We start from the raw sequence: 20,924 nt of genomic DNA on the forward strand, positions 1-20,924 counted from the left end.
CAAGTGAGAACCAACTTGCCTCCCACACTGAACCATCTCTCCCCAGTGGTGGGACGCGGAGGCCCCATTGGCCCCCATGTCCTCTCACTCGGCTCCAATTGGTCGGAGAATCTCTCACTCTGCTTCCGTTGGCTCTCGCCGTCTCGTGCCGCTCTGTTATTGGCATGTCGGCTCTCGGGCCACCTGACGTCACTCTCTCACCCCACTTCCTCGGCCCTCCGACTTTGTTCCCGCCCCTTCCCCCGCCCTTCCCCCCGCCCTTCCAGCCACGAGGGAAAACCCTAGCGAGTACCCGCCTCTATTTTCCTTCCGATTGGTAGAAGCTGGACTGGGAGGCGGGCACTGCCCGGCTACTCTGCCGTCCGCGATTGGCTGCTGGAGCCATTGACCCACCTCCCACCGGCTCCCGGCGGTGCTGGAGTTGGGTGGGTGAGCGGCTATAAAGCTGTTGGGTGAGAGGAGGTGCCGCGTACTGCACCTTCGTGGCTCACTCACTTTCCTTGGCCACCTCTCGGTCACCTTTGGGTAAGTTCCCCGCGAAGAGGATCTGAGCTGGACTGCCGAGGGGCTGTGGGCGGGGGGAGCGCTGAGCGGAGGCGGTGTCCTTGACTAGGCCCGAAGGAGCTCCGGCTCCGTCCAGGTCAGGGCGTAGGTATGGACCTGGCCCCGGAGGATGGGGCGCCGTGAGTCGGGGCCGTGCGGGGCCTCCCTTACCAGGGACTTGGGAACCACCTCAGCGAGTCTGAAGAGGGGCCGCGGACACTGGTGTGGGCAGGCGAGTTGCGGAGGGGAGAAGGCGAAAGGGCGTTGAAGGCTAGGGTTCTAGTGACATAGTCAGCCAGGAGCTGGATGTGCCTGAGAGAAGCGGGGAGTGTGTGTGTGTCTGTGTCTGTGTGTGTGTGTGTGTGTGTGTGTCTGTGTGTGTATGTATGTGGAGGGGGACATCAGGAGGGGATGAGAAAGAAAGGAGCTGGGCTGCCAGGGCGTTTCCGGAGCCTTGGGTGAAAGGTGGACGCCGAAGGATGGGGAAGATCACCCTTAGGTTGTAGGTAGGGGGTGTGTCCTGCTGCCACACGTAGTGAGTTAGTCAGAGGAAGGCAAGTGGGTAACATATCTTTTTTTCCTAGCTCAGGTACAAGAAAGCATCACAACCATGATTTAACCTGGCTGAGTACTTGTGCTCTTGATTGCTTCTGTGTGTTTGCTTCACATATCATAGATTCCTGCCTCCCACGTTCCCACCTCCGTATTTTGTATGCCCATTTAAAAAAATAGGGTTCCTCAGTGTTAGGAAAAGCTGTACCTCCCTCCTGCTAATAGCTTCTGGACCAGCCAGACCTGGTAAGATGATGTAATGGGCAGCTACCCATGGGCCTTCACACACAAGAGGGTTTGGGTTAAGCCAAGGACATTTCAAAGCCAAGTATATGGGATCTTTGAAAACGTTTGCCCTGCGGTGACCAGAGGTAGAGAAAGGATTGCTCTGACTCACCCTGGAATAGGGATTCGGACAAAGGTAAAGCTTGTCATGCATGTTGTCTTAGGATATCACAGGACTCTTTGGGGGCTCACCTCTGCTGCAGCTCTTTCCTCCTGCTGAGGCTCTTGCCAATCTGCTGCAGTAGAGTGATGTGTTCTGCTGCTGCTAAGTAACATTTGCTCTATTTTGGGGATGAATCATGAAAAACAATGGCAAGATAAATGACAAAATTAAGACAAAAGGAAGTATAGTTAATAGGTATTTCCTGCTGCGATAGGGCGTGGACTTTTATTGCACAGATTGTTAGAAGGCAGATTGAAAGTCCTTAACATGTATCTGTGCCAGATGGTTCTTTGCAGCTTGAGACATCTAGCAGTTTGTGTTCTTTCTTTGACAAAAACTTTAATTTTAAAATTTCAGTTGTTTTTGTACTATATATATATAAGGAGAGCAGGGATAGCATATCTTATGGGAGAGGAGAAAGACGTTCTTTGTGTCTAACTGATGTAGGTTTCTTTCCTCCAAGTTTGTAAGTTTGCCCTTTTTTTCATTTCTGGTTTAGTTCAGTCAATTCTATTTTAGTCAGTAACCTCAGTTCTCAGAAGGTGTTTTCAATGGGGAGAGTTAAATGGGTGCTAATGTTTGGGGCCATGTCATCTGTTAAGCTAATTCTGGGCCTTGCTTTTGATCTTGTTTACTTAAATATTCCTCCAGCATCCTTTTACATTTTCTTTCTCTTAATGGAGTGATTTTGAGAATTTTTGATTGAGATGTTAGATAGCTTTTCTGACAGGAAATGCAAAACCCCGATATTGATGTAACGTGTTTCCTGGGTATCCTAGAATTTTAAAAATCATAATCCAGTGGAACTGAATGTGGGAGACGCAGTTGGGTTGTGGATGGAGGAGCTTGATGGGCCATATATCAGAATCTCTGTTTGGTTCCATTTAAAAAGGTTGAAAAAAATGTTACCCAGTCTAAGGTGAGGGTGGTAGGACTCAATTCTGAATAATGCTTGGCCTGTGGTAATGCTAGCTTGCTGTTGGTCAACTGAGTATAGGTAGAGCAGAAGAGAAGGTAACCCTTCACGCTCACAGTCTTTGTCTTTGCAGGGTTTATGGTTGGGGATACGTGCATGTGGGAATCATTGTAAGACCAAATGTTGTCTTCTGATTTCATTTCGACTCCATACATTTTTCAGGTTAGGACCTGGGAAAAATTGCAACCTACCATTCGTTTTGAACAGCCGCCGTAAAAAGCCAATTTTCTGGACATTATTTGGTGTTGCAGCTCATCTTAAAAGTGATACCTAAGAGACCTTACTAATGAGGGCTGCAACAAGTACTTGAATCTGTAAGATTTGTCCCTCAAACAATGGCAGTTGAGGGCCCTTTAACTCCAAGGTCTCAAAGGGATTTCAGAAGAATCAAAATACAGCCCTTTCCCCAAGCTGAATCTAGGAACCCAGTGTGGATAAGAAGACTGCCCATAATTAGTTTTCGATTGAGAGCAGAATGTGAAAACTTTGGTGTGAATGACGTGCGGTTGTAGGAGTACGGGGCCCTGACTGGAGAACTCTAGGAAACCTTCCTGAAAGAGGTAGCTTAGAACAGGGCACTGAGATACAAGTAGAATCTCTGATACGTAGACCGGTAACTCTGGGGGCAGACAGGGATGCCCGTGTTTTATACTTAGAGAACTAGACCAGAGTGTACAAGTGTAGGCAAGGCTTTCTTAACAGTAGTTTTGCTTGCTTGCTCCTAAGGAGGAAAGGCAGCATATTCTCAATTTCCTGGATTTCTTTCCTGTAATAGTGAAAAAGATTGTCATGTAGTAGTTTATTATGAACTGCAATGTGTACTGGATGAACTTCTCCAACCACCTGTTTGAATCAAGGCTAAGGAGGGAGAAATTCAGAACACGGACTAACCCTCAGAAGAAAACATTATAGGAACCTGGTTGGCCCTAGGCAGTCTAATCATTCTTCAGTTTTAATCTTTGCCCAACTTGAAATGCCTGTCTATGTGTATCTCAGGAGTCCCAGACGTGCTTTGTGGTGACTTGCCCAACACTTGTGATTCATGAACTGCTTCCTGACCCGTGCTTCCCTCTATCAATCACTTGCTCTGAAAACACCTTCTGATAGAAATAAGCTGATGACCTGTTGTTTTAGTCAGAATAGAGAACCCTTCTAGCAATTGCAGAAGAGAATGGAAAGTCTAATCCCTTTCTGATTTCTTCCCCAAAGTGCCATTCACGGCCTCCATTTGTTCACCAGGCCTCTTTTTCCTGAGAGCTTAAAAGTAGCACAGCAGCCCTCTGTGAATCTGCTTTCCCTTTTGTTTCTTTCTACTTTGCCTCTCTTCCCCGCTGTCTCTCTCCCCTTCACTTTTCTCCCGTTCCCTTTCTTCCCCTCTCCCTTCTTTCCCTCCCCCCAACTTTCCTCCCCAATTTAAATAATCAAAATTGAAAGAGGGACTATTGGCAGTTTAGGGGAAATTTCCTTGGCATAAATTGTGTTAAAGGCGTATACATTCATGGCTTCAACAAGGGCTATTACTATGTTATTTAATCCTCTCCACATGGAGAGGAAATCATATCTCCCTCCCCCCACCAGTGAGAACTGGTTCCTGTGGTCTGCTTAATTTGCAGATGACTTGAGATACTAAAGCATAATTTGAGATAATAAAGAACAAAAATAGGTTATTTTCTCAAAGCATATATATATAATACTTTAATCAAAGAGGTTTTTTTAGAATGTAGTAGTCTTATCTTTTCCTATAAAACTCAGGATTTATTTATTTGGGGGGGTGAGGGTGAACTTAATGAAGTAAAAGAAACTAAATCTGTGAAGAGCTCTTTAATGATGAAATGATATAAAAGAAGTAAAGCTTTACTAAACAGCATCTGAATAGTCTCTGGGCAGATACCAAATTGGCCCATAATTAGAGAGCAAAGGGAACCGTGTTAAACATAGGAACTGTTGTCTCAAGTTTAACAATCCTACAAAACAGATGGACTAAAGAAAATGCCCCAAAGTCACCTTCCCATTTTATTTCCATGTAATTTAAATGATGACAAAGCTTGATGTTCCTTTGTCTTGATATATCAAATGCTTATCTTTTTTAATATAAGCGCTTTAATATCACTCTTTAAAAGGTCGGGGAGGGTGAAGGTGGCCAAGTTGAAAACAGGAGCAAAAGGTTAAATAATGAAGATACTTAGGTCTTGCTAGATAGGTAGGTGTTTTATTTGAAAATTAAGAACTAGGATAGTAGTCAGTGTGTTGGTGCTTTGTTGCAAAGCATTACTCACATATTGTATCTTCTCAGCAATCCTCCACAATGAGCCAGGAGGGCAGATATTAGCTCCATTTTACAGATGAGGAAATTGAGACTCAAAGAGGCACGAATTATTGTTAAAAACCACAAGCTCCTAAGTGCAGAGCAAGCTCTTGAATGTATCTCATTACTCCAGAAATTTGTTAGTCCAGTACAGCTTGTTTATATTCCTTTCCCCCAATTCTTGAAAACCCAAATTTAGTAAAGATGGCTACAACTCTTCCAGCATCATACTTGGTTTAAAGCCTGGCTATGAACTTAACGTCAGTTCATTACCAGGACTGAACCTACCACTGTAAGACCGAATTAAAATAGGGGGGGAAAGTTTTATAAGCTTTAAGTACCATTTGTTTCTAAGCAAAGTCAAATTGCGTTCTATATAATAATATATTTGGACAAGGAAATGTTTATATGTTAACGCACTTTGAAGTGGAATTGTTATTTGAATTTGTGTGGTAATTTATGACTTTAAAAAAAGTTCTTATTTGAAATCCTAGTGCCTGAAGGAAGAAGCAGTGACAGACCTGGAGACTGAAGTTCTTTATCCCTCACACAGGTATGGCATCCTGTCACACTTTTAAAAGGGAAATGTGCCTCTCTAATGATAGGGCGTATTTAATTTTTATCCTAAGGCAAATAACCATTTGTATGCACCATGCATTCTTAAAATCATTTACAATGTAATATCTTTAAATATTGGTTTTAAATATTAGTTAATGCCATAATGCTTCAGAAGACTGTCTAATTTTGTGTTTTTTAGATGAATTGTTAAAATCTAGAACTAATTTTAAAAATTAGTGTTCACTCATAAGAGAAAAAAATCTAGATAATAAAATGTGACCACAAAAACTGCTTAATCAGAAACAATCACAGGTAAGCATGTATGCCAATAGTGCTTTTTAAATTACAACCTTGACAAATAGCATATGTGGGCTATGGATGGATGTTTACGATTAAGTAAGATTGAACAGTGATTGCAAATTTGTTTGACCCAATAATGTAATTATTTGCAGCCATTGCTTTCTTGTGTTGCCATGGAGCTCCTCTCTTATGATTCTGCTTTTTGGGGGATTGTGCTTCAGTATTATGATTTCCTACGGTTGTTACAGGTTTGAGATTAAAAGGCTAGTGGGATTTCATTTATTCAACATCAGCTTCTACCATATGCCAAGTGCTAAGCTGGGTACCTGGGACACCAAGACGAACAAGACACAATTCCTGCTCTCTGGAAGCTCCTGGTCTAGTGCAAAGAGGCTAACCCTAAATAATAGAGATGAGACTTGGAACAATTTTAAACAGCATCTTAACGAAGGTCAGATAAGCATTTTGGAGAGATTAGCCTAGGGCAGGAGAGAGAGTGAAGGCAGAAAGCCTCCTTAGGAGGCTGGCATCATACTCCCTGGGATCAATGCCTAAGCCCTTCCCTTAGCCAGCCATTGAGGAGCTAGGTCAGGGCTGCCCTTGGGTCAGCACCCTCAGCTTATTTCCCTGCCTCTCCCCCTCCGCACCTCCCCCTACCTTTTCCAGTTCCCTTTCATTCATGGACCCTAAAGATCCATCAGTCCCTTTTGTGTCCTCCAGGACGTGGAGCCCTTTTTGTCCACCAGAGGGGGTGAGCCTTCACTTTAGAACAGACTTGAGTCTTCCTGTTGGTACTTTCTTGTTGGAAAAGCGCTTTGGAAGGTTACAGAGTTGTGTGGTAAAAGTGTACCTTTTCCCTCCTTTTAAAGATGAAATTTACAAAGAAAATTTACATATTTTATTATAAATGCAGAATCCCCATTTTCCTGCTTAGACATTTTTTATTGTGAATACAATGCTCTGAAAAATAATGGAGTACCTTTTTATCAGCAAAAGAATAAAAATATATCCAGGTAATTTTTTAAACTGTCCGATTTTTAAACTGTATTATATTTAGAAAATTTTTGTGCTATTTAGAATAGTGAATTAACCACAATTACCCCATTCTCTATGGGGTTAACACCATAATGTGGACATCTCAGATCTTTAGCTGGCCTTTTTATTTATTTTATTTTTCTAATTTGTATCCAGCCTACTTCAGAGAGCATTTGAGAGGACAACATAAGAGCATATACTTAATAGGATGTTTGAAAGTAAAGATTACAGACCAGAAACTGTATGAATATTTTGTTTGAAATGCCATGGAAGCAGTTACTTCCCTGTATTAATTTTCCTCTTTCCCTTTTTAATCTTACTCTTCCTCAGTTTCAACCAGAAGCTAATTTCACATTAGATGGCTTTTTACCAAGAGGTGTAATGAAAACCTCCACAAGAATGAGCAATATTGACTGAGTTAAAAAATGTTTCCATACCGAGGTCAGGGTCATGATTTAATTTGGTATGTGTGGGTTATTTTAGTTAAGCTACATTTTTTTCCCAAATGAGATAAGTCATTTATTTAACCTCTAGGAGGTTTAAGAATCACACCTTATTTTGTAAGTACCACTGTACAAGAATTAATCAGAGCTAGTCAATCATTGTATATATGGTACATATGGGTTAATTTTGGAAATAAAGCCTGGCCTTATGGATTTTTATAAACATATTTATACCTTCAGAAAATTATATATACTTGTCCATTTTATTTCCAAAAGCATTGCAAGCAGTTGGGTCACGCAGGGAAAATTACACTGTCCTTAGCATGTGTAGAGCAGTTTGAAGAGTTGAAAAGAATCTGACGGGTAACCTTGTGGGAAAGGCTGGGAAAGTGGTTAATCCTGCTGCCTCTGCTTTGGTGACTTAGAAGGTAGCATATAGGATGGGTTCCTCTTCTAAGTATATGGACCGGCCATTTTTTTTTAAAACACTAGTTGTAGAGAGCTCTGTTCTGTGGACTGTGCAGAAGACTTAATCTTACTAATACTTTAATTTTACTATAAACTTAGAATCTGTCTAGTAACTTTAGATAGTCCCTTTATGTCTTCATTTCAACTTCAGTGTAGCAAAGTTTAGATTATAAAATTGATGGGTTTATGTGGGAGAAGGGAAAGTGGACAGGTACTTCTCTATTCACTTAGTGTATCTGATGGTCAGCCTGTCACTTAGTGTATCTGACGGTAAGCCTGTCACTTAGTGTATCTGACAGTAAGCCTGTCATTTAGTGTATCTGACGGTCAGCCTGTCACTTAGTGTATCTGACGGTCAGCCTGTCACTTAGTGTATCTGATGGTCAGCCTGTCACTTAGTGTATCTGACGGTCAGCCTGTCACTTAGTGTATCTGACGGTCAGCCTGTCACTTAGTGTATCTGACGGTAAGCCTGTCACTTAGTGTATCTGACGGTAAGCCTATCACTTAGTGTATCTGACGGTAAGCCTGTCACTTAGTGTATCTGACAGTAAGCCTGTCATTTAGTGTATCTGACGGTCAGCCTGTCACTTAGTGTATCTGATGGTCAGCCTGTCACTTAGTGTATCTGATGATCAGCCTGTCACTTAGTATATCTGACGGTAAGCCTATCACTTAGTGTATCTGACGGTAAGCCTGTCACTTAGTGTATCTGACGGTCAGCCTGTCACTTAGTGTATCTGACGGTCAGCCTGTCACTTAGTGTATCTGACGGTAAGCCTGTCACTTAGTGTATCTGACAGTAAGCCTGTCATTTAGTGTATCTGATGGTCAGCCTGTCACTTAGTGTATCTGACAGTAAGCCTGTCACTTAGTGTATCTGATAGTAAGTCTGTTGAGTCAAAACAGTTGAGGCTGGGAGTCATCCTAAACATTTCCTTCTTTTCCTAACATCTAGTCAGTCACAATTTCTGCCAGTTTTTTGCTTCCATGTTTTTTGAAGCTGTCCCTCTTCACCCCTCGTGCAGTAATTGCTCTAGTCCATGATCTGTGTCTTATTTGGACTGCTGTATCAGCTTCCTAAGTTAAATCCATTCTCTACATAGCATTCAAAAAATGTTTGTCATCCACGAACTTGATTTTAGAGTTGGGAAAGCACTCATCTCCACACTAAAACAGGACCAGGTTATTCCTGCGTTAAACTCTCTAATGGCTTCTTACTGTATTTGTGACAAAGTTGAAGCTTCTTAGTATCAGCATACCACAACCTTTAGGATCTGATGCATATCTAGGTCTCCTGACCTCTCACCCACTTCATCTGCACACTTGGCCTCACATTGCACTTCGGTGTAGTCTTAAAACTTTTTATAGTTCCTTGGAGTGTGTGGGCTTTTGTTTACGTTGTTCACTTTGTTGAAAATCTTCCTCCAGCACTTGCTTCTGCAGAGTTCTAGCGCTTTCTCCTCCTCTTTGTAAGACTCATGTCAGGCACCGGGAACCAAGAAGCCTTTCTTATCCTTTGCCTGCTGCCAGGCTGGGTTAGGTAGCTCTCCAAAACGTAAGGTGACTCTCTCTGTTGTTTATTATTATGATCCATTTGTACTTTACTATCCCATGAGACAGTGACTATTTGAGAGGGCAAAGATCATCTATTGAACTTACCCCAAATGGTTGGCATGTAACATGCCATTGTTCAGATGAAGGAAAAAATATATATATGGATAAGATTCTAGTATTTAGAAGGAAGATCAACAGGTATCCCTTAAGACCTGTAACTTAGATTGTATGATTATATTTCAAGGTGCTTACTTTTTAGGTTTTAATAGACACATTATTTGATGACCTGTGGGCTAAAGGTAGATTTTGTGGTTTAAGGGCAGCCTTTCTACTTTAGATATTCCCTCAAGATTTCAAAACTTGACTCACTGTAACAGTAGTCTGTAATTTCATTATATCTAATACTATTCCAGAGTTTGCAGAATGGCAGAGGACAAATGACATAAATACAGGATTTGACAATTCATTTTTCAGGAGTCAAATTTTTGGTAAGTTGGCAAAAGCTATAGAAGTTTAGTGAACCAGTTTAATCCAGGTAACTTTCATAAGCCAACATCTTTATGTCAATGAAGAGCTGAAATTCTGCCACTTAAGCAGCACCATCGAATTATGTGATACCTAAAAAGGAAATTGAGTTGTAGAAGTTTATAAAATAGAAAGAATTCTTTCTCTAAAAATAAGGGACAGTGCTACTGTTCAAAGCCTGACAACTACATTTTTCGGACTCCTATGCCAGCTGGGTTCTGCTTAGACTATAATGGAAGTAATCAAGTGAGATTAGACGGTGGGAAGAAGTAACCATCTTTTTTTTTTTCTGTCAGGGGCAGCAGCAGCAATGGGAGTATGGGTCTCTGGGTTGTAGCTCAGCAGCTTCAGTGGGAAGGCGAGCTCATGGGATCCGAATAACCACGTTCCCCCTTTTCTCCTGTAGTCCCTCCAGCAAGTTTCTGTCTATTTGCCTATATTAAATTCCCTCTGAAATATCTAGACTACTTCCTATTTTTATGATACAAACTTCTGTAAAGAAATGAGGCTCGATGGGTTATGTGACTTGCCCATAGGCACATAGCAATGCTCTTGAGTGGCTAGCACTTTTTTTTTTACTGTTGGTAAGTAAATCTAGACATTACTGAAAGTTTTTACAGTGTGTCCAACTTTTTAGTGCCCTTTTTAAAAAAGAAGGGGTGGTTTTAAGGGATGTTATCTAAGAGTTAGGTGTTCCATGAATATGTGGATTACCAGTTTTCAAATTTAAATCAGTTTTTCCTCCCGATTTAGAAGCTAAGTGATACCTTGTGGTTTTATGATCATTTATCACCTATACACTAGCTGTAGAAAGATACAATATTGGCATTTGACCCTGTGATGGGTCCTGGAACTTGTCTTTGCTTAAAATTTTAATCATTTGGGTTCTGGGTGGAGGGTTCTTTGGATTATAATATCAGGGGTTACGTATAGATCAACTTGGTAGACTTCTATAGTCTGGCTTTTCTATTCACTGGAATTGTTTAGATCAGTAAGGAATGCAATATTGTTTGATCTAATAATTTTTAAACTCATAAAAGTCAATAGCTGTGAATAATCATTATATCTATGATGAATGAATGAATGACTTATTTAAACTTATTTTGATGGCCAGGAATAGATCCGGTACTTGAATTCTAATTTGTGGGCCATATTATTAAATTATCGTTTTGTTTTTTCTTATCATTCTTTACAACGTGGAAGAATCTTATTTGAATTTTCTTTACTTCTAATCATGTTTTAAATTCTAAAGATGACTAGTTTTGAATGAAGTGCAAGCCTTTCTGAAAGACGATAATTTAAAATAATAGTATCCCATTCATACTATAATTGCTACTTCCACATTTGAAATGACTGCCCTAAGTAAAACATGATAATTTAGAAACAACTAATATTTCAGGTGATAGTTGAACTCTTAATGTCAATTTCTCAAGTTTGAACTAACTTGACAATCTGCAATTTATAACCTGAAACTGTTTTTTCTGTTTGTTTTTTCTACAGCTCTTTCACCATGCCTGGGTCACTTCCTTTGAATGCAGAAGCCTGCTGGCCAAAAGATGTAGGAATTGTTGCACTTGAGATCTATTTTCCTTCTCAATATGTTGATCAAGCAGAGTTGGAAAAATACGATGGTGTAGATGCTGGAAAGTATACTATTGGCTTGGGCCAGGCTAAGATGGGCTTCTGCACAGATAGAGAAGACATCAACTCTCTTTGTATGACTGTGGTTCAAAATCTTATGGAGAGAAACAGCCTTTCTTATGATTGCATTGGGCGGCTAGAAGTTGGAACGGAGACAATCATTGACAAATCAAAGTCAGTGAAGACTAATTTGATGCAGCTCTTTGAGGAGTCTGGGAACACAGATATAGAAGGAATAGACACAACTAATGCATGCTATGGAGGCACAGCTGCTGTTTTCAATGCTGTTAACTGGATTGAGTCCAGCTCTTGGGATGGTATGTTACATGCCTCTACTCCAAAGAAACTCCTTGCAGATGAATAAGCCAAAATGACCTTTTAATTAATGCCACGTGCAAACTTTTACCAGTTAGGTTTATTTGAATGTATTTGGGAAGATAGCTATGACTTTCAACTTATCTGAATTAATGAATTGTTTATTGTGTAGGACAAAATTACTAAAACTTAGTGAGACCTTTTATTCTTTACCAAATCTGAGAAAAGCATATTCTGGGGAAAATAAATAACATTTCAGTTTGCATGTATGATATTTACAGTGTTGATCACCTTGTGTACTAACAAAACATGTTTTTCAGGACGGTATGCCTTGGTAGTTGCTGGAGACATTGCTGTATATGCCACAGGAAATGCTAGACCTACAGGTGGAGTTGGAGCCGTTGCTCTGCTAATTGGGCCAAATGCACCTTTAATTTTTGAACGAGGTGAGTGATTGTGAAAGTTTTTGTTCAAGTTTAAATTAGCACACTATGCTGAGAAATTTGAAAATAGAATCTAGTACTTACTGAGTGGTCAATTAACGCAGAAACTGTCTGCTAAATGCTTTATATGTGTTATATTTACTCTTCATAGCAGTTGTATGGTATAAGTGATGTCATCCCATTTTATAGAGAAGTAAAATGGGTTTAAGTAATAACTTAATGGAATAGCTTGCCCAGAGTCAACACAGTAAGTGGCAAGTTTAACTTGTTTTCAGTTCAGTTAAGCAATTGCGATCCCCCAATTAGATTTATGAAACTTGCATGAAAATGTTGCATATCAAGGAGTCTTAGGCCTGTCTGTGGATAAGGTTAGGTGTTGTTTCAATTACGTATTGGCTTCACCTTGTGTTTCTTAACACTGCATGTGGCGGGAGTTGACTAGATAGTTAAGGAAGGCCCCCAGATAATGCAATGTGCTTACTAACATACAAACATCAAGAAGCAGAAATACATGGACATCTTCCTTTCTGGTTCTAACAGGACTTCGTGGGACACATATGCAACATGCCTATGACTTTTACAAGCCTGATATGCTTTCTGAGTATCCTATAGTAGATGGAAAACTCTCCATTCAGTGCTACCTCAGTGCGCTAGACCGCTGCTATTCTGTCTACCGCAAAAAGATCCGTGCCCAGTGGCAGAAAGGTGGGTTTTATTCGTTTTCCTTGACTTGGTATCTGTTGAGGACAGTGTGATGTGCCGGGTGTCTTCACTGAGAAACTGCTTCATGGGCATCCTTCATTAGTGTCCTTTAACCGTTTCTTTCTCGCCTACTAAATAGCCATTTTCCCATAGTTTCTGGGAATGCGTAATTTAGGAAGAGAGGTAAGCTTTGAGGTATGTCTCTGTAAAAATGAGGTATATCTGTGCAAAAATACCTAGGTCGATTTACCCCCAGTAAGAAAATCAAAAGTAGTGTAAAAGAAAGTAACTTGAGTTTTGTTCATCTTTCGTGAGAAGTATTTTCACAAGGTTTTAGTTTTTTGCAATTGTGATCCACAGAAAACTAGTGAAAATAAATTACTGAAATGTGATCCCCCTTCCCCTATAGTCTATTTGCATTTGACCTATGAATTCATACTTATTTTTTTAATGTCATCATTAATCTCCATCCTTAACCGTGAAAAAGTTATTGTGGTACTGAAAAGGACAGTATTTGAATTCATGCTACTAAAACACACAATATCACATAAAGTGTGCTTTTTCTGTAGTCCAGCCTTGCTTTATAGAGGTTGTGAGAGAGGATTTAAAAGAATATTCAATAACAGATATTCAGAAAACTAGTGGCTCTGGATAAGAAGCATTCTTGCAGTATGTAAAATGTCTTACTATTTAACAGCATGTATGTAACAGTACAGTGATTTTTCTAACTTTTTATTAGGACACACAGTAAGAAATACTTTGTGCATGCTAAATGCAAACAAAAGTTTTATAAAGTTATCCATGCTGCAAGTTATACAGTTTGCTATTTTCTACTCTATTTCATTTTTAAAAGTACTCTTAGTATTTTAAGATTAAAAAAATACTGGCCCTGATCCACTAAATTGATGATACACTCCACTAATGAGTATGACTCTTAAGTTTGAAAAACAGTAATGTATATTGTTCTATCTGTGGATGTCTTTTTTTTTCCTTTCCCCTTTCTTCGCGTCCCCCTGCCCCAACTCTGGTTCAAGCCGTTGTTTCTCAGTCTAGTGTGTAGGACACAGCTCTCTGGCCCATGCTGGTATTATGAGCCTTGCGCTCCCCCGGCTGAGGCAGTCGATTGCCAGCTCACGTTGCCAGCTCACGGCAGGTCTCAGCGGCTGCTGGCCATTCATAGGAGCACAGCACTCCAACCACCCGAGACAGTGGGCGGGCCCCCATGGATGTCTTTTTGATATGCATTTTAAACCATTAAGTTATTTTATTATACAGTGTATATTTGGTTGCTCTTTAAAGATATACAGCCCCTTAGCCCTGTTCTAAAATCAAACTTCAAAAGTTAGTAACTTATATTAATTTAATAATTTCTCTGGATTTCTTTTTCAGAGGGAAATGACAAAGATTTTACCTTGAATGATTTTGGCTTCATGATCTTCCACTCACCCTATTGTAAACTGGTTCAAAAATCTCTAGCCCGGATGTTGCTGAATGACTTCCTTAATGACCAGAACAGAGATAAAAATAGTATCTATAGTGGCCTGGAAGCCTTTGGGTAAGAGTTGTTGTGACTTTTTTTTCCTTCTATTAGGAGAGCATTTTTTCTTATGTTAAACTGTTATTTATACGGTCCTGAAAATTTTAGAGCCAGAAGGATCTTAGGAGTCATCTAGTCTAGCCTGTTTATGTCATCGATAAAGAAACTGAGTCCCAGAGAAATGGTGGCTTACGTACATGAATTCTTTAGTCATTTGTACTCAGATTTTCTGGTTTCCTCCTTTTAGCTTCCTTCCCGTTGCCACTATGATAGTATAGCCGCACAAGTGGCTATATTTACAACAGCCTCTTCACTCTTCTCCCTGCCTCTCTCTAGCCCCTGTGCCCATATCCACCCTGCACACTGCCACTATCAAAGTCTACTTTCGTATTTCTTACATTTTCCATTTGAAAGCCTTCCTAGCATGCAATGCCTGTTAAACCCAGGCATAGGTTTATGCTCCTTGCCTGTGTCCCTTCTCCATCTGATAAAATTCTACTAAACTTTTAAGACTTGGCTCCTGTAATATAATGACTCTTCTAACTAAATAGACATTACTATGGACTTAAAATAGTAGTATATTCTGTTTGGTGACAGTGAAGATTTAGTGGGTTTATTAACCCAATAGAATTAAGTTGTCTTAATTTTATCATAAAAATGTTTGAGAAAAAGGACTGTACCACTGTTATGTTTTCCATAGCAGTTGGCATGCTGCCACTTGGCTTTTAACAAATGGAAAAACAATCACACACACTTGCAGATTAGAATACTAATTGGATACGCTATGTAATATAATAAAAATATAGTGTTTGAACACTGTAAAACCGTCTTTTTTACAAATCTTTCAGGGATGTTAAATTAGAAGATACCTACTTTGATAGAGATGTGGAAAAGGCTTTTATGAAGGCTAGTTCTGAACTTTTTAATCAGAAAACAAAGACATCTTTGCTTGTATCAAATCAAAATGGAAATATGTACACATCATCAGTGTATGGTTCGCTTGCTTCTGTTCTAGCACAGTAAGTATAAATTTCAGCTGCTTAACTCCATTTAGGGAATGTTAGAATTCTAACACCAACTTGGGTGCCAGGTATGTTGGTGGCAGATCACGGAACATTTTATTTCCAGGCTTTCTTGCCAATTGTCCATTGAATTAAAGATACATGGGGTGAAGCTGCAGTAATCCCAGAGAATTTAATTTCACACGGCTTTTCTGGCTAGTCTCATGGTTTTATTATTCTTGACCTACAGTTGAACCATAAATCCCTTGTTGACAGAGTAACTTATTTTATGTAAAACAACTTTCACAAGCCGCATCATTCTCAAAGAGATGAAAATGCTTGTTTCAGTCTGCTTATTGTGATGGTAAAGCTTTAGGTCCCTAAGGCTATAGGATGAATTTTTATTCCAACTCCTAGCTTCCTACACATTGTAGTAGTTTTAGATCAGTTAAACTTCCTAATAAGTCTTTCCCCCTGTACAGGTTCTCACCTCAGCAGCTTGCAGGAAAGAGGATTGGTGTGTTCTCTTACGGTTCTGGTTTGGCTGCCACCCTATACTCCCTTAAAGTTACACAAGATGCCACACCAGGTAAGTACTGAGGCTTCAAACAAGAATATTAAGAACCAACTGGTAAGGTTGATACTGCAAGCTTCTCAAGCAAGCACTTGAATCTGTTCCATAGATCATTATATTATTACATTTTAGTCTTCATTACTTCTTTGAACATAGCCAGAGTTTTTTTACTCTCTACAAATCTTTCTTGCCTGGGTAGAGGGTAGGATTATGTCTGCGTCAGGATACCTTCTTTCCTTCCTTCCATGTCAGCTTAAATATTTTTATGGCATAGTGCTTTTGATTTTTCCTTTTTTGGCAAATAACTTTCTTTTATCTCATGTTTTAAGCATATGTAGTCATGGGAAAGGGAAGCATATCTATTTAACACAGGCAGCTTTCAAGTTTTTACTCTAATGATTGAATCTGATCATGAGTGAATAATATCAGATCACTTCTTAGTCTCTCATATCTAAGTTATCTAATTTTTTATAACATTACAGTCTTGGCTATGTTTAAGGAAATTTCTGTGTCTTCCCTGAAGGAGCAAAAACATGGAGAAAAACTGATGGTCAACTTGGCATTACATTAAAATTGTATCATGGATCGTCTGTAGACAAGTTATTTATAGTTTTAAATCTCACCTATTTCCTAACTTGGCTACTGGCTAACATTAAACAAATGTCTAATCAGAGGTCATAGGAAGCTATGTTAAATAGATATCATCTTATCTTCTAACTAAACAATAGTCAGTAGTTCTTTTAAAAATAAAAAACAAAAAACACGAGAAGAAGTTTTTTTCCATTTGGCAACATTTTGTTTAGGCTAATTTTAGTCTTTTAATGTTGGAATTATTTATTATTTTAGGGTCTGCTCTTGATAAAATAACAGCAAGTTTATGTGATCTTAAGTCAAGGCTTGACTCAAGAACTTGTGTGGCACCAGATGTCTTTGCTGAAAATATGAAGCTCAGAGAGGATACTCATCACTTGGGTAAAAATATTAAACTGTTAATATACATAACTATACACCCAAAAGTATATTGGAGGGCTATGACAATATTAAACATGTTATATATAAGGATATCGAGATATCTAAGCAATAGTCAGTACTAATCTGATGGTGGTGAAAATTATAGGGAAACATGCAGCTTTTTTAGTTTTATTACCAGATACGTTGTATGTCGTAACTAATTTTTCATATTCTCCGCCTTTCCTTTAGTCAACTATATTCCCCAGAGTTCAATAGATTCACTCTTTGAAGGAACATGGTACCTAGTTAGAGTGGATGAAAAGCACAGAAGAAGTTACGCCCGGCGGCCCTCTCCAAATGATGACACTTTGGATGAAGGAGTAGGACTTGTGCATTCGAGCACAGCAACTGAGGTAAGTAAAGCTCGCTGGGTTTGGTTTTGGGCTTTGACTAGGTTAAATTTCTATCCCCAGATCTCAGGGCTTAGGGGACCTAACAGATTTTGCGACTTAAAGGAATGTCAATAAAGCAGAGTGATTCAGAGCAAGGGCTCTGGGATTGGATTCTGGCTGTGCCATTTTCCAGTTGTGTAAAGTGGTTTGCACTTAAATTATTAGCATTTTCAAAATGCACAGTAAATACTAGGCTTTATTAATTGTACCAGAGTTTAAAGGAAGGCTGATCTAGAGAGAAGACTCTTTTGTGGTAAAGTCTTGGTGAGAGGTGAAGAGGGACCGGGTGTTGAGGTCCTCACATCTCGTCAGGCCATTGTCAAATCCATCTCCAAAATTGTAAGGAGATTAACAATGATAGCTATGCTTTGAATTCCTAGTATGCCAGGTGCTTTATTTACATTTTCTAATTTAATCCTAATAAAAACCACCTTGACGTAAATGATACTCTGCCCGTTTTAGAGATCAGGCTGCAAGAAGTTACATGACTTGACCAGGATCAGAGCCAGGCTTCAAGCTGAGAACTTTATAACCTTGAAGTTATTTATTTTATCTGCTCATCACAAATTTGGTGAATGCGTAGTCTTGCTTCTTCCTAGTATACAAATTAGGTAGCAGGTCAAGCTACTAGTGTTTGAGTTGCAAACGCAGGATGTAACAAGTAAAAGACTGTGTTTGGTGGGTCTCTGTGGCCTTCCTCTTTCTCTTGCTATTTCAATAATTGTATAATAAATTCACCGTAAGGTAAAGAATGGACATTTAATTCCCACTATGAAAAGTTATATGGAATATATATTTAGCATAAACTTCTCCACAGTTTTTCTATTGGAACTTTAATCAATACTATGACTCTTAAAAAAAAAAAAACAACAACAATAACAACCATGAGACAACAACATCTTTCCTTTAATTTTAGCATATTCCAAGTCCTGCTAAAAAGGTGCCAAGACTCCCTGCAACAGCCGCAGAACCGGAAGCAACTGTCATTAGTAACGGGGAGCATTAAGATACTTCTGTGGGGTACAAGACTTCAGTTTGGGCTGGGGTGGGTGGGCTCTGTATGGGAACAGCTGGGAATGGGATGTCTGGGGACAATTTTAGAGGATTACATGTTGCTTAAATTTTTATGTGACTGACATGGAGCCTGGAGAACTATAGTGTTGTTGGGGGAAAGTCTTTTTGCTCAATTCGCTAATATGCTTCCTGTTGTGATCTAGCCAACGCTTAATGTACTCAGATGAAATTAAGGGCTCGGGAAAACTTCATACCTCTCTGGCCATTTGTATGCATGAAGCTTAGTTTTAAATGTGAGAGGATGAATTGTGTGCTTCTGGCGGAAAAAAACAGAGGTACTCGTCTCCAATTTTAATTTTTTTAAACATGTACGAATTTTATACTTTGAACAAACAAGATTACTGAAAGTAAAGTACCTGTGGTTTTTGAAAAATGTTTCTAGTTTAGGGAATGTGGTCTTAAAAGTGATAAGAACAAACCATGCTTGAAAATGGCAAGACAAACATGCTCTTTTTCTGAAATTTGTAAATCCTGAAGAGAGAAGAGTTGGAACAGTAACACTGGTTCTGGAAACTGGACCGTTGCTTTAAGTCCAGGCCAGCAGTGACGAGTTATTGTAATGACCTCTGAACAGAGAGGTGCTACGTAGCATCGGGCAGACATCTGGTGGTACACTTGGGAGCTCTGCATGTAGCTCTAGGTCTGCTTCAGAATCAGTTCAAGGTGGATTATGCGGAACAACATTGATGTGATTGGCACATGTGTGTGAGGAAGTTTGTTGTTTCAGTCCTTCTTTGTACCTTATTTTGAGAATAAAGAAAACATTTTTCTGGTTGCCTTTTAAAAATTTTAAACAAAAAAAGGATGGTGCAAGGCATTATTAGGTTACTTCTGATGCTTCAGTGTTATAAATTCAACTTAAAGACTGACAACGTAAATTCATGGTGTCAGTATTGTCCTTTTTCCTTTTTTTAAAAAAAAATCTGTTCAAGGAAACTGAAAAGGTAAAACCCAAGTTTTTACATAGTGTGACCGGCCAAAACGAGTATTCCACTTCAACATCTGGAAGTAGGATCTATAAAGCATTTTCTCAGACATTCACCTAAAGAAAACTATCACATGGGATGAATAAGACTGGTTAGACAGTTTTGTAGATCTCTTTGGTGCTGAACTATGACATGAGCCTTACAGATTGTAAAATAGAGATAGTTGGAACTAATGTACAGAACTAAATTTTTTAAAACTTTATTTGCTGTTAAATTCTGTGAAGTTTCAGTTATCCAAAATAAACCTACACAAATATGAAATGCAATATTTCAAATTGCAAAGGAACATGTAGTGTTTGTAAAATACTCTCGTCTAATGTTAACCAGTGGTATTTTGATTTGTATAGTCATAATTTGTTAAAATGCCTTCATTTTAACATCCGCTGATGTAGCTTAATAATGTAAATTCAGATTAAAAGATTGATGGGGAAATGGTGCATGAAATACTTTTGCAAGTATTGGGAGTTCGGTATGTTTTGAAGAGAGTAATTTAACTTTTGAGTGTCAGGAAATGGGTTTTCTCAAAGTCCATTGCCGGCAATGGGCAGGCCTAATAATGCTGGCACAGAAAATTAACTACACTTTATTAACAGTGAGGTGAATAACTTTGAATAAAGTTTTCGAGAAATATTTCAGATATTTGAGTATTCTTTTTTCCTCCTGAGCTAACATTTAGGCAAGAAACCAACTAATATGCTATTTTAAAATATGGGCATTCATTTCATTTCAGTCTATTCATTCACTCATTCATTCATCATTCAACAAACATTCAAAAACATGATATAAGCAAGGCCCCTGCTTAAGTCAGAAATGAAGATTTACAAGATATATGGTTTTGCCTTCAAAGAACTGTTCATCTAGAATGGAGGAATGTATACTGATAATTTATTCTTCTTAGATTTCATATAAGGAAATTAAGTCCCGAATTGGGTGGTAAGCATGCATGAAGTTTGCTATACATTTTTATAAAGAGAGTTACTTTGTTTTCCTAGGAACAGCCTAAGATTAGGGGTTGGCAATCAAAGATTAAAAGCAAATTTCATAGCCAACATAGAAATGCCTGCTGCCAGCTAGAGCCTCCAGCTTCCGGGTCACGTGTTGCTGAGGCTCCCAGGGGTTTTACAGAGGCTTTTTGCATTGGCGTTGATACTGGATTAGGTGATCTCTAAGAATCCTAGCAACTCTTAGGACTGTATGAATTAGGAATCAAACCAGATCAGCTCATATTTTATCATGTCATGTCTAGATTCAAAACTTAGTAATAATTTGTTTTTCTGGGCTAGTCTCCTATCCCTCTGGGAGTCTCCTATTCCTCTGGGTCATTTCGAAAATGAGGCCAGTGTCCTCTAAGGTCACTTCTGCAAATTCTAGAATCCGAATGAATGTGACTTGAAGAGTTCTATCCTTCCACTTCTGTATGGAATTTGTGCACTTTCTTTTTCCACCTTTGGAGTTTTTTTGGGTTTTTTTTTTTTTTTTTGCTTCAAATTAAAGAATTTATTTATTGATAATAACATTTTTTTGAGTTTTGTTTATTT

General features: G+C 39.1%; 1 protein-coding gene across 2 annotated transcripts; it reads left to right on the forward strand.

Moving 5' to 3' along the window:
• The first annotated feature begins 386 nt into the window (after window positions 1-386).
• HMGCS1 (3-hydroxy-3-methylglutaryl-CoA synthase 1) lies at window positions 387-20,016 on the forward strand. 2 transcript variants are annotated; one of them, XM_019736212.2, is made up of 11 exons: window positions 387-525; window positions 5,319-5,377; window positions 11,211-11,668; window positions 11,987-12,112; window positions 12,650-12,814; window positions 14,201-14,366; window positions 15,197-15,367; window positions 15,832-15,938; window positions 16,770-16,895; window positions 17,124-17,287; window positions 18,243-20,016. In XM_019736212.2, the coding sequence occupies exons 3-11, from the start codon at window positions 11,221-11,223 to the stop codon at window positions 18,330-18,332; spliced, it is 1,563 nt and encodes a 520-aa protein (XP_019591771.2). In that variant the 5' UTR covers window positions 387-525; window positions 5,319-5,377; window positions 11,211-11,220; the 3' UTR covers window positions 18,333-20,016. The 2 variants fall into 2 exon arrangements, with proteins under 2 accessions (XP_019591771.2, XP_019591772.2); XM_019736213.2 differs by lacking the exon at window positions 5,319-5,377 and having other exon boundaries at window positions 401-525.
• The last annotated feature ends 908 nt before the right edge of the window (window positions 20,017-20,924 follow it).

This window comes from Rhinolophus sinicus, linkage group LG03 (genome assembly GCF_036562045.2).
Source record: "Rhinolophus sinicus isolate RSC01 linkage group LG03, ASM3656204v1, whole genome shotgun sequence".
In the NCBI taxonomy this organism is placed as follows: Eukaryota; Metazoa; Chordata; class Mammalia; order Chiroptera; family Rhinolophidae; genus Rhinolophus; species Rhinolophus sinicus.

Coding starts and splice junctions, on each gene's coding strand:
- HMGCS1 (XM_019736212.2), top strand. CDS start 11,221: ATGCCTGGGTCACTTCCTTTGAATGCAGAAGCCTGCTGGCCAAAAGAT. Junction 12,815..14,200: donor CCGTGCCCAGTGGCAGAAAG/GTGGGTTTTATT, acceptor TTTCTTTTTCAG/AGGGAAATGACAAAGATTTT. Junction 17,288..18,242: donor ATTCGAGCACAGCAACTGAG/GTAAGTAAAGCT, acceptor CTTTAATTTTAG/CATATTCCAAGTCCTGCTAA.